This window comes from Amphiura filiformis, unplaced genomic scaffold (genome assembly GCF_039555335.1).
Source record: "Amphiura filiformis unplaced genomic scaffold, Afil_fr2py scaffold_183, whole genome shotgun sequence".
NCBI classification, from domain to species: Eukaryota; Metazoa; Echinodermata; class Ophiuroidea; order Amphilepidida; family Amphiuridae; genus Amphiura; species Amphiura filiformis.
In genome coordinates, this window is record NW_027305647.1 from 1,090 (window position 1) to 14,580 (window position 13,491).

The following is a 13,491-nucleotide window of genomic DNA, read 5'->3' on the forward strand; positions in this document are numbered from 1 at the left end:
CTTAAACCAAATAAAATTACAGTCCATAGGCAACGTTAAACAAATGGCATTTCAAGAGTCTTTTGAAAATAAGATGAATCATAAAACTCCCTGATGTTAGCCAAGTAGAATGGTAGCAGTTTTATTTGGTAAAAGTGCTTGGTGCCAGCAAAATTGATGTTGGTTTGCAGAGCACCAAGGGGTGCAGCCTCACAGCGCTACTCCCATAGCTTAGAAATGTTCTTTAAATGTTTTTTTTTCAAAAACCTTTTAATAACATTTAAATGTCGGGTTATATAAAGGTCATGAAAACGTTTTTAAAACGTTATTAAAAATATTTTGGGCAAACATTTTTCACAAAATACGTTTTCAACCCCAAAATAACATTCTGTTTAGAATGTTTTGTATCAAGTTTTCAAGAATGTTTTTGGAATGTTATTAAAACGTTTTTATACCCTTTATATAACCCGACATTTAAACGTTTCCTGTAAAACATTTTTGTTTGCTGAGCAGTAGATTATCAAAAATGATTTTTAAGGTTATGAAAACGTTTTATACTCTTAACATACCCTTTACATAACCCGACATTTAAACGTTTTTTGACAACCTTTTATAACCTTTTGCGAATGATGTCGAAAACGTTTTGAGTTTGCTGGGATATACCATTACAATACAACCATTATTTTGACCACAATGGGCGTAAAAACATTTTTAGTCAAAGGTGATTACATTCTGTGATCAAGCTCATTTCCCCTTAAATTTTACTTCGTTTGTGAATACCACGCACAGGGTCATCATCCCTATATCTTCGTGTCAAAATTTGCCGTGATTGTACAGCGAATCCTCTCGTTTTTCAAAAGCTAAGCATGGCGATTTTGTTCGAGATAGGCTGAGCGACTCAGGCTAAGCATACCATTTACACGATATGAGATACCACAGAGTTTCTATTCTACACGTTTTTACGCATGCTCATGACCCCATATGATGTTGCAATTACAAGAAAATTCGATTTGTTGTCAGGTAAAACCTAGGTTTTGTTTTCAATACACTAACTGGAAATCTAATACACTCAGCGGCGATTGCTGTTGTCTTTATACGCATATATTTTACTGCATTTTATACATAACGATTTTAAACCGTACATTAAAAATGTGATATATTCAAAGTCTATAATACAATGCACTATATCGATACAATATGCAACTTTCTTTATCTGTGTCAATAATAGAATATTGATTTCAATATAATTGAATACATCTCTACATTTTGAGTTTGTACTTCATGACTGAGCGATCTAGCGATCGATTCCTAGCCAATCAGATAGGACTCCTTTTCTTGTGTTCGGTGTAATACCAATCGCCCGTCGCTCATCAATGGAGTATTAAGTTGCAGGGGGAAATACTTATAATACAGGGTGTCGATATTGTGACACGTCTCGCAACAATACTTTCAGATGTGTCCATTGAGCGATGGATCGTAATAGATGATCAATATCGATACGGCGCTTAGAAATAAAATGGGCAAAGGCTTTTTGATAACAACACAAGATCGTTAGTTTGAAGCATGTTAATGATGTCAGAGACCCGACTGTTGAAGTCAAAATCTTGTCAGCTGTCTTGGGCTCATTAAATTCATAAAACACGTCAACATGTATCTCACCATACCCGCGTAAACCTGTCAGTTCTAACAACTTCGACATTGTTGCAAAACAAAGGTTGAAGTCAGAAATGATTACCTGTCGCAAATGCGAGCTCTTTTCTAACCATGGTATAATTAGTTTAAAATCATGAAAGCCAATGCCATTTAAATTTAGGTCCAATCGTTGCAGTTTTCGGGGCAGTCTTCCATAGTATTTATGATATTCCTGTTCGGGCATCGTTTTGTCGACAATCAATCCAAGTGTGTGTATATAAGGACAGTTCACTCGCAGATAGCTCATAATTCCATCGTTGACAAGAGTTAGATAAACCTCTTGCAATCCTGTACCAGCATAAAAAGCCAAAAACTTTAACACGTCTTTCTCGTTCTTTGGAAATTGCCATTCCTTTCCAGGCCCTCGGTTTTGACCATTTATTGATTTAAACTGCCTGTATCTGCTCTCAGAATCTGTAACCTTTCTGATCGGACCTTTGTCTCTGAAGTCAATGACAGACCAGGCGTGGTTTTTGATTATATGATGCCATTTCTTGCTTACCCTGTATAAAGTTCATCATCAAAAACAAATACATCATAATTTATAGAAATAAAAGATAGCTAGTGAAAGAATATAAACACGGTATGTTACCACTCTCTTTAACTGATATTTTAACAATCGGGAAAATCATAATTATAAACCAGAAATAAGGATGCGTTTCAAATATCTATGCAGAGGGGAAATGTATGGAGTGATTTTACAATACTTTCTAAGACATTAGGTTATTTCAAATATTGAGTTTTAATTTTGGTTTTGGTTTTGGTCACGTGGTTTCCTATTATCCTGTCTAAGCTATTGTGTGTTTTGTACCATTTATTAGAAACTTATAATTTGTAGCAAGCCATTTCAGTTTTCAATTGAGTTTGTTATATAACTGTGCGACCACAGAAAATCAGGTTAGAAGTTACCTTGATCAAATTATACAAAAGAAATTTCGCAGTGCAATATAAATCAACATCAATAAACATTATCAATATCAATAAAATACAAGTTTTCAACAAGATAATATAGCATCAGTGCTATTTTAGTCCTACTTGTTATTCATTTAATTCTACCATTAATCATGAAATTAGTATTACGATACATAGGGTTTTCATGTAAGAACAAGAGCAAATATTATGAAGACCTGAGCGCAAGAAGACCGTAAGTCCACTTGGCCCCTCAACATGTATACACTAAAGTTACGTATAGTTTCTAGGGTTTGATAATGTGTAATACATGTTCCAGGGTCAAAACCTCATGAAAGGTTGTGAAAGATCTGTTTTAGCCCCTATATTAAACATGTATTAAACATTATCAAACTGAACGCAGCTTTAGTGTATACATATTGATGGGCCAAGTGGACTTACGGCTTCGTGCGTTCAGTTCTTTATATAAACCTCAGGGACGTAGCAAGAGCCTCGGGGGCCATGGACAAGTAGTGTTGCTGGGCTATTTAACGTCTCCTTCATCCGCACTTATGTCATTTTCGCCTTTGTATCGGGCCCCTGAACCCTCGGGGCCCATTAGTATCTTACCTCATTATCATTAATTTGTCGTATAGAGACAAGTAATTGAATATTATCAACAATGTATCGATATTGAGCATATGAATAGGTCCCTCATCGATTATATCAACAGGCACCTTGCTATTCAATAACGTACATGTAGCATCCATCTCTGTAATAATAATAAGATATCAAATTTAAAAGTACCACTTTGGTGTTTTGTAACAGTTCATTCTACAAATCATATACTTTGAAAAACTTGCTTGATTTATAATTGTTGTTAATGAGTTATGTACCTTTTACAAAAGTGTTGTTGTTTCAGCCCTCTTTACAACATAACTCACGAACCACAGGACCTACAAAAGTATATCTGTGATATTTGAATTATTCTACACGCTCGCTATGAATTGAGCAATGCAATTTTTCAAAGCTCACTACCATTCGCAAGATGCTGTGAACTACATTTTTGCTGCTTCGATTAACAATACATCGTATACTCATAAAGCTGCGCAACATTTTTACAAAATCTGTCCTCAAATTTGATGTATAGCCTCATTCAAGTTTTTTCTGAAAATAAATATCGTTGGAAGAAAATTCACAGCGGATCTTAAAGGTCTAGGGATTTTTATTCTAGTTTTATCGTTTACTTTATCGCTTTTTTCTGAGCCAAAGGGAAATCATTGCTTCTAGTGTTGGAAGTTTTCACTGCATTAAAGCACCATGCATTTTGAAACATTCATTCAATTTTGGAAGTGGATTTTGGATATACGTTTGTAACACATTAAAAATAATGTTAATGTGTAAAATGGTAATGTGGGTCCTGATTTCTTTTATGACTTGATAAAGTGATGACTTGATTTTCGGTGCTCCACACCTATCAAAAAACGGATTGGTTAAAATGCTTAATATATTTTCAATGTTGAGGTATATTTTGGATTTTTAACTAGCGACATTATTTCACTGAAGTTTCCATGATCACACTACAGCAATAAGATTCTTTGTAAGCTTCAGTTTTCTGATGTTGGTAAATATTTTGCTTTTTTTTTTGTCCAATCCATTTCAACTACTGCGGTTTTAACAATTGATGCCCAGCAACAGGACGGTCGTGTAGTCGCCAACCACCTAGATAGAGTATTGAGTTTAAAGAGCCGAAACTTCTGAAGATGGTTGGTGCAAGAATCTTCCAGATTTTCCATTCATAACATCTGTGTAATTGAACTCACTCTCTCTCACGATTTCTGTTGTTTATAGCAAATATTTCGTTGTAAACACTTCTTTCCCTAGTTATTGACATCACCGAGGCCCCCTATAGGCAGAACAGAGAGATATGAGAGAGATCACGAGTACTGACTAATTGTAGATACAAGTGGGCGACTACACGACCGCCCTGCTGCTAGGCAGTCAAGGGCGGATTCCGGGGAGGGACCCGTCCCCTCTAAACTCTCCCCGTCAAAAACCCGAATCCGCCAATGCTTCACCCTATGCTCTTTTGGGGGGATAGGTTGATCGTAAGTGAACAACCAATGTGTCAAGTTCCCCCTACTTCACCAAATCATTCCACGAGCTTAAGACTGAAAGGCACGCCACCAAGTTTGTTTGTTTGTTTTATTTCTTCTTTTGTCTGGGTTACTCATTCACTGGATGTTTTAAGGTATCATCTGTTCTTCCATGAGGCCCAGGTGCTGGGATCTTATAGTATTAAAGACCAACATATTTCCTCAACTCAACTGTCACTTAACTATTTCTGTATACTCAACCTTAGCCAACTTCTTTAGAGTGCCCATACCTAGTCTACTTCAATCTACACAAGTTCAGTCCACTCAACCTCTATATTTTATGGTACTCAGCTTTTTTTTTAAAGTATATATCACAGATTTTGATATGTATCAAATGCTGCATCATATAGAAGATTCTGCCAAACGGTGGTAATGTAAATTATGCAAACAAGAGTGCGATTTCTTGTTACTATCCCGGCTGTGGTGTGCCCTGAGTAATTTAATTTGATGATTTATCTTTGTTTACAAAATTACATGAGTGATGACATTTTGGGGGAATTCCCCTCTCCAATTGAGCAAAACAAATTGAATCATATCTAATTTGGAATATTTGGGAATTCCCCTGAGATTGTAAAGTGAAGATGATGTCACGGGATTCCCCTCAGGAAGTGATGTCAGGGGATTCCCCTCAGGAAGAATAGTGTGAAGGTAGTAATTGGCTATTAATAGAATGGGTTTTTTTTCAGTGCTTGGTATATAAGAAAATGTAAACATAATTCTTCACAGTTTATAGTGTTGATCTGGGCTAGCTAGCTAATATTAGGTATGTCACAGTGGCTGCACAATAATTCTGCTACACGGTGCATGCAAGCATAACAGTGAATTGAAAAGGGCGCGCTTCAAATTTGGCCAATTTTAGAAAACATCCATGTCAATAAATGAATTTCTTTATATGCTTCATTTATCCAAATTGTTTAAATTTTTAATATATGATGTGTGAAGCCTTTCCGAGGCTAACATCGGGTCCTCAAAAATTAAAAATTGTTTTGTTTAAGAGCTACTGCCTGTTTTTATGGATTTTTGAAGATCGCTCATAAATCAGTAAATATAGGCCTATTGAAGTAAAGGAACTACCACCATTTAGCTGCAATACTATTCTTTCTTAGCATGTAAATTAATTCCGTCGACAACAAATGAAACACTTCCCTAAAACCTAAAATTGCTGTTCACTTTACCGATTGTCCTCCCATGTTAATCCAGATGACAAAATGTTAATTTAAAGTCTCATTGCAATTTTAATTTTTGCTTTTCGGACTTGGCTTTGAGTAATGGTGACACATACCATGTTTACAGTAAAAATGAAAATTATATTCTAGACACCGTCAAAATGTCAAACTTTTTATATTTTTTTATTGTTTTTAAATAATTAACTGCAGTTCATTTATTCAACCTCATAACAGGATCATACTTTAAAAAAAGTATGATGAATGAACAGACGTTCATTAAATATTGAAAAAACCTAAAATTACTCATGCCTAATTTGCATAATAATAGCATAAATACATAATTAGCTGTAATTACCTAATTTGCATAATTAATTACTTTTTGTGTATTTTTGTTATCAATTGAAAGAACGTTGTATACATATGTGTGCAAAAAAAACCGCACCTTTATATCATGTACGGTTTTCGATTGGTATCAATTTTGCATATTAATTAGCTGAACTTAGTCATTTTTTGAGATTTAATTTGTCTGCAGATTGGCCGAAATTGCTAAAATAGTATATTTGGTTAATTTATTATGATTATTCAATGATAGATTTTTTAATTTTGTTTTCTGTAACGAAGTCAGGAAAGATAGGCATTTAACATGTGATATTTAAATTAACGCTGCTTTTTCAAGCAAGCGTCCAAATATACCTTCAAAATCTCGAAATGTGCCAATTTTGTCATTACAGCCATTTGTGGCAGGATTTCATTCCATCTACGAGCATCTTTAAATTGACACTACATCACAATGCATTGACCGATTTCAATTCTGTTTTTTGATTTTTGATGCTTTAATAAAGCTTAATAATGTAGGAACATTAAATAACGTGTTTCTGCTGCGATTATTTTTGAGGTGATATGCCTACTAATATGCTTACAGTCCAATTCCTTCAAAGAAAGAAAATTGCTAACCAGAAATATTTTACGTAGTCAATGCACTACTGCCTGCCAGTGTTGTCGGAGAAGATCTAGAATACTTCTTCCAAGAAAGGAATATATATATTCTTCTGCCGATTTGCTGAAGTCTAGTTAATGGAGCAACACAACTGTCAATATAAGTGGGGACAACTGCATCGCAGTCCTGCGTCCTGAAGATATTGTGTGAAAGGTGGAAATAACACCTATTTTGGAGAAAGCAGCGCAAGGAGAAGTTTGGAGAAAGCAGCGCAAGGAGATAACGGTTTGGAGATAGCAACGCCATTTTTGTCTGAGAATTTTATTCGCAAAGATATTTATCAATGCAAGTGTACAAAGGAATTCGCTGATTTTCGCAGGGCAAGAGAATAAGGATATACATCAGTCGTCCAGAACATTGCAAGAACTCTTTATGATCACCAAGAAGAAGAATGCTGGCTAAGTACTAAATAATTAAAGAGTGATTATATTTGATTATTGTGTATATGCATTTGTTGTACCAATCATAACTTGCTTTCAATTTTGTTAGCTTAATCAAACAGTGTATTTGTGTTGTGCATTCGTGTGAGTTCGGGTAAAATGTGATATTGGCCTTGAGTCAAGTACGACTCGTAACACGGTGGATTATAAACAACCGTGGTTTAGCGTTAATAAAGTCCCGTGTGAATAGTGTATTAGCTGGTTGGTCAGGAACCTAAAAAAGATAATTATATTTAAGTCACAGAATCAAACACTTACTTGGCAGAATAGATCATAAATTAAGACTATTTCCTCAACAGCATGGTCGCAGAAAACGCAATAATAAAAAATTCTTTTGTGTCAGGTCACGTGGGAGGTGCTGCGTAAAGGCTGGCTCATACTATGACGGCAGAAAACCAACGAAAGGTGACGAACGTGAAAATCACAAAAAGAGGAAAAGCAAGATCCGCCGACGAGTGGGGACGACCTTTAGCGACAACACGACGGCAAGGGACGAAAAATAATAATAAAATATCAATATCAATAATAATCAAATGTTAACATCAATATCAATATCAATATCAATAATAATCAAAAATAGTAATATTTTTGATTATTATTGATATTTCGTTTTATATGAACTTCAATATTGTATCGTGCCGGACAGTCTATTGAAATCGAACTGACGTCAAAAAATGTCAAAAATCGCACAAAAAGTTTAAATCGGGGACCATCGTTTAAAAATCGTAACCCATCGCAGACCACCGTTGCAATGCCGCAGGTACTCGCAAACGATCCGCCGTCAACGTCCGTTACCCTCCGGACAAAACTCGCGAGCCATTGTCGCACCTACATCGTTGCAATTTCGTTACTTGCCACAATGTGTCGTCAGGGATTGAGATGTAACTTGCCGTTGTTTTTTCGTCAATGGTCATTAACAACGACTACCAACGAAATTGTGACGACCTCTAAGAGACTAAAAACGGCCTCGCACGGTATGGAAATGTCAACGAAATGAGGGTTGCGGTCTCCAACGAGATCTGAACGGTATCACAACTACTTTTTTTGCCGCCACAATTTTTTCAACATGTTGAAAATTTGCCGACGGACGCGACGGATAATTTCTGCCGTGTGCGGTCGCTAACGGATTCGTCAGCGACAACTAACGGCAGCACACAATAATTAACGGTAAATTCACAACTGTAATTCGCAGCTTAACGTTGCCGTTCAACCCTGTTCGTCAGAGTGTGAGCCCGCCTTAATGTGCCAATTGCTTGAATGTAACACCTGACAGAGTAATAATACAATAATACACAGCTTTGCATATCAATAATGGGTTGAAGTTCAAGGCAAAATTGTGCCGACACAACAGAAAGGTAAGCAAGCAAATTGTTTCAACATTTTCTAGCAAAACAAAACATTAGGCAAGGATGCACATAAAACACAACGCACAAGGAAATCCACACTCATGGTTATATTTTAATATATATAGTTTCGGTACATCTAACTACTAAACATTTATAATGAACGTACAGACAAATTTGAAACCTTCCTGATATTAACAATTAGAGGCAAATTGTTGCGATTTGGAAGTAGCAAAATCAAACAGATTATGCTGTGATATTTAAAGGGGCGTTTAGTGATCCACCGCCTCATACCTCAAAAAAACAAAAAAAAAGTTGAGATTTTTACACCACTGGATACCTCTGGCTACATAATGTTTATGTACCAAATATTTCTTGCAGATTAATTCGTTTAGCAAAAATATCGCCAAATTTGAATTTCGTTCTGGTGCACCAGAACGAAATTACAACGCATTGTCTATGAAACAGTGTAATACACATAATCATGCATAACTCGCAAACGCGAAATCGGAATCAACTGAAATTTTGGAATAAGCTTTTTTCGTGGATATCTACTGAAAAATGTCATAAAAAGAGGATGCTGGGATCACGAAATCCTCCTTTAAAGACCAGTTATATCTTTTATATATAACTGGAATAACTGGAAAGGGAAAGTGTTTAAATTGTGCTGAAGTATTGACTTACCTGCTTTACCTGCTTTTTAAATTTTTTTGGAACTCTCTTTTTTCATTGAGAATTAAACTGATGGAAATGGTGTAAATTGCTGATTTTAAAACACTATTCTTTTAAATATTTTATGTATGCGGGCAATGATTTTTGTAGATAGAAGGCTGGCATGGTTCCGGGTTTGAGCAAGGGCGAAGACAGGATTTAAAAGTGACGAGGCAACAAATCCAATACTATGATTTTGCCTTGAAATAAACATTTTAACAGTCTCCTTTTTAATAAAGGTATGGCAGTTTCCATGGCAATACCCAATTATACCTATTTTGGTCAACATGTTTAAAAATTAGTATAAATGGCCATTGTCATGGAAACAGCATTATCTTTGAATTTTCCTAGTTTTTTACAATTTAAGCCTCATATATTGTTTTACAGGGATTTTTTTCGCGCCTAAAATTTCAATTTCAGACTATTTTAGCCACAAATTAAGGGGTTTTCTGCTATTTGATGGGACAATTGCAATTGTACCCCTATTTGGGGCCAAAACAGAGTGTTTTTTGGTGCTAATAAAATAAACAGGGAAATTATTGCCTATTTCTTCTAAATTTTTAGGGGGGACATCCCCCATGCCAATATTTAGACGATGATGTGTCCCCGCCCCCCCCCGCTTCCGGGGTATAGTTTTCTATCAAACATTTTGTGTTTGCTGGGTTAAGGGATCTAGAATGAGCGTTTATGGCGTTTCGACAGTATTTTTTGTGGGACATGAGAGCACCTCAGACGTATCGAATTGCATTCTGAATACGAAGCATGTCTTTCTGATGTCAAATAATTTTCATTTTTTGAAATTCACAATATAATACAAATTTTATGACAAATCATTAAAATTTGATATTTTTCAAATTTTTGATATATAACAGTCCTCGAAATAAATTTTATAAATCTAATGATATATTCTTAAAGTGTATGTAGCTGGGAGGAAAAGCCGACGATCAATTGAAAATTTTGAGCTTTTATATTGAAGATATGGATTTTTTTCCCAAAAAGACCTTTTTTTTTTTGGTGTTTTGGGAAAAAAATCCATATCTTCAATACGAAAGGTCAAAATGTGTATTACATTGCGAATTTCAAAAAATCAAAATTATTTGATATCAGAATGACATTCTTCGTATTCAGAATGCAATTCGATATGTCTGATGTGCTCTAATGTCCCACAATAAATACTGTCCAAACGTTCATACACCTTCCCTTAAGGGTGGTCTTAACCCTGGAATTATGGAAACTTACGGGCTTCATAACTGCTAAATTATTAGTCTAAAGAATATAAAAGTATACATTTTAGACTGGAAATGACTTGCTGAATTCATCTGTGAGGTCCAATTTGGGCCAAAATGCTCATTTTGGAGAAAATCCCAAAAAACGGGTAGATAAAATATCTAGGGATTTTTTTTTTTTTTTTTTTGAATTTTGACCAACTTTGAGAAATTTGAACCAAAAATGGTCAAAAAATGCAAATTTTTCAAAAAAATCATAAAAAAGCCTGATTTTTGCCCAAATTTCAAATATTTTTGGTGAAGTTGGTCAAAATTCAAAAAAATGAAAAAACTGTCCCTAGATATTTTTATCTAGTTTTTAAAAATTAATTTTAAAAAAATTTGGCCAAACAATTTTTTTGTTACGTTGCACGAACAAATTTGGGCCAAAAACCCCGTTTTTTGGGATTTTCTCTAAAAAATGAGCATTTTGGCCCAAATTGGACCTAACAGATGAATTCATCAAGTCATTTCCATTCTAAAAATGTATACTTTTATATTCTTTAGACTAATAATTTAGCAGTTATGAGGCCCGAAAGTTTTCATAATTCCCGGGTTCAGACCAACCTTAACATAGACATAGGTAGCTGGATTGTCCGATCCTGTCTGGAAATGTGCATGTGCCATGTTGTAAGTATGTAACCTTCGAACTGTGACACTGTGCATACAACTTTGTAAGCTTAATACAGCCCAAGTCACATGATAAACTAAACATGTAAATCACTGGCGTTGAAGAATTCACATACATGTATAAAACCCGCAATAAGCCAGCTTGTTTGATATAGCAAGTTGTTGTTTGCCTGTTGCAACTGCAAACTTTGGGTGACCAGGTGAGTATCTACCTGGCTTGATTACGTTACATATATACACAATTATAATTATAATTATTATCATATTATTATTTAAATATCATAATTATCTCAGGGTTACATCTTAGTCTACCTAACTGGTTTACACTGTACTACAATGCATTATGTGTGTTGCTAGACTAGTCGAAATCAAAGGGTTAGACCTACTCATGATATGTCCGTATTATAATCAGGACATTAAAAATTCAAATAGAATCGAGTAAGTTTAGCTTAAATTCTAGCTCAAGTCAGGTTACGTCACTGGGTCGCTGACTATCGCTCGAGACGAGTCAGTGCTAGTGGCCTTATTAAAATGCGAAATTTACTTTAACTTCCACGGCAACTTTAAATATATTGATTAGATTTCTTGCTTAGATTAACTTCACTTCAATGCGAACGTCTGATTGGTTACTGCACCAACAGCGTCTTGTCGCTTAAACACGGTACATGTGTATCAATTGGCGATCAGAAGAAGGGCATGTGTAAGCGACTGCATCAAACTTTCTCCCTTTTGTATGGTCAAGTGAGTTATTTGTTCTCCCCCCTTCCTCAATCTCACCCTCCCCATCTCTATATTTTTTTCTTTTGGGAGGGCAACTTTCAAAGGGAAACATTATTGACAAAAATGGACAAAAAAGCCTAAAACTTAAACTTGCCAGCATCCAACAGGGGGAGGATCAAGTATGAGGGCAAGATGTCCCATGGAGGAGCTGTCTTTATCCCTTGGCCACCGCCACTGCACCCCCTGTCAACTTCGAATGCCCTCCCTCTCCTCCTCCCTACCCCATTTGTTACCATGCAACCGATGACATGTTCTATTTGAAAATATATGCACCTACTCTACTCTTCCAGCAGTATGGTACACTGCTCGCTCCAGTAAAAACAGACCGAATTTAATCCCCTTGCCTTTGAAGTTATTAAAAAACTTTTTTCGCAAACTGAACTTTGTACGTCATGATCACACACAAAAGTATATACCAAGCTTGACGTTTGGAAGAGAAAATTATTTAACCTACTAGTTCACCCGTAGCTGTGAGAGTAACGGATAGCGATGTTATTTGACCCCTGATGACCCCTTTTGATCAATTTTATTGATCCAATGGAACTTAGATCCTTAAACAAAATGTAAACGAAATGTACGAAATTGTGTATTGTTAGTGGTACGTAACACGCATGCGATATGTGAAAGTGAAAATAGGTTTCCTTTTTGATAAAAAGAAGCTTTCAAAATCCAAACAACTTGGACTTTGTCCCATCCCCTATTTGTCCAGTGACTTGGGCAAATACATCGTTAATCACACTATTTGGCCATAGACAAAATGATTTGTCAACCCTGTTTCCCTATTAAATCAATCATATTAATCATTCTACATCTGGTCTTAAAATGATTACATCAATCACTTTAGTGCAGTGATAGCGCCATCTGTTGTTATTATTGTTGAATTCCTCAATGAGGTATGGGGAAGGTTGGGGAGGTATCGACTTAAAAAATAAAAGCACTCAAAGCCATATTGTCCAAGGTTGCCCCGCATGGTTACAAAGAAACAATATTGCTCCAAAAATAGCGATCAAGCTTAAACTTAGCCCCCGATAGAGGGCAGGGCCTGAAGAATGTGGGAAATTAAGGGGTAACAATAAAAAATAATAAATAATAAAAAATCGATAACTTAAGGTTACACCTTGCTTTCCTGCCCTGTGGGGCCATTATATATTGGAACTCCAATAGTTGCAAGTCCTCATTATGGATGTTTCCAGCCTCAGCCCTGCCGGGCTTGCGGCCTTGATGTTTTTTGTTGATACTGGGCACCCAGCCCGTCATATCTTAAAAACCTTTACCTTAACTATGCGTAACCTTAACCTTAACCTTAACTATGCATAACCTTAATTTTCAAATGCTTAAATGGGTAACCTTAACTGTCACTGATGTCTTCTTTTTTTTTGCTTGTTTTTAAAACAAAAATTTGGTTATAATTCAAAATACTTTGCATAACCTTACTTATCGACAT

General features: G+C 35.6%; 1 protein-coding gene across 1 annotated transcript; it reads right to left on the reverse strand.

Moving 5' to 3' along the window:
• Nucleotides 1-1,243: 1,243 nt before the first annotated feature.
• Nucleotides 1,244-7,741, reverse strand: LOC140145247 (uncharacterized). The gene is made up of 3 exons (XM_072167015.1): nucleotides 7,577-7,741; nucleotides 3,190-3,331; nucleotides 1,244-2,174 (listed from the first exon to the last, which is right to left on the reverse strand). Exons 2-3 carry the CDS (start codon nucleotides 3,327-3,329, stop codon nucleotides 1,382-1,384), a joined length of 933 nt encoding a protein of 310 aa, XP_072023116.1. The 5' UTR covers nucleotides 3,330-3,331; nucleotides 7,577-7,741; the 3' UTR covers nucleotides 1,244-1,381.
• Nucleotides 7,742-13,491: the final 5,750 nt, after the last annotated feature.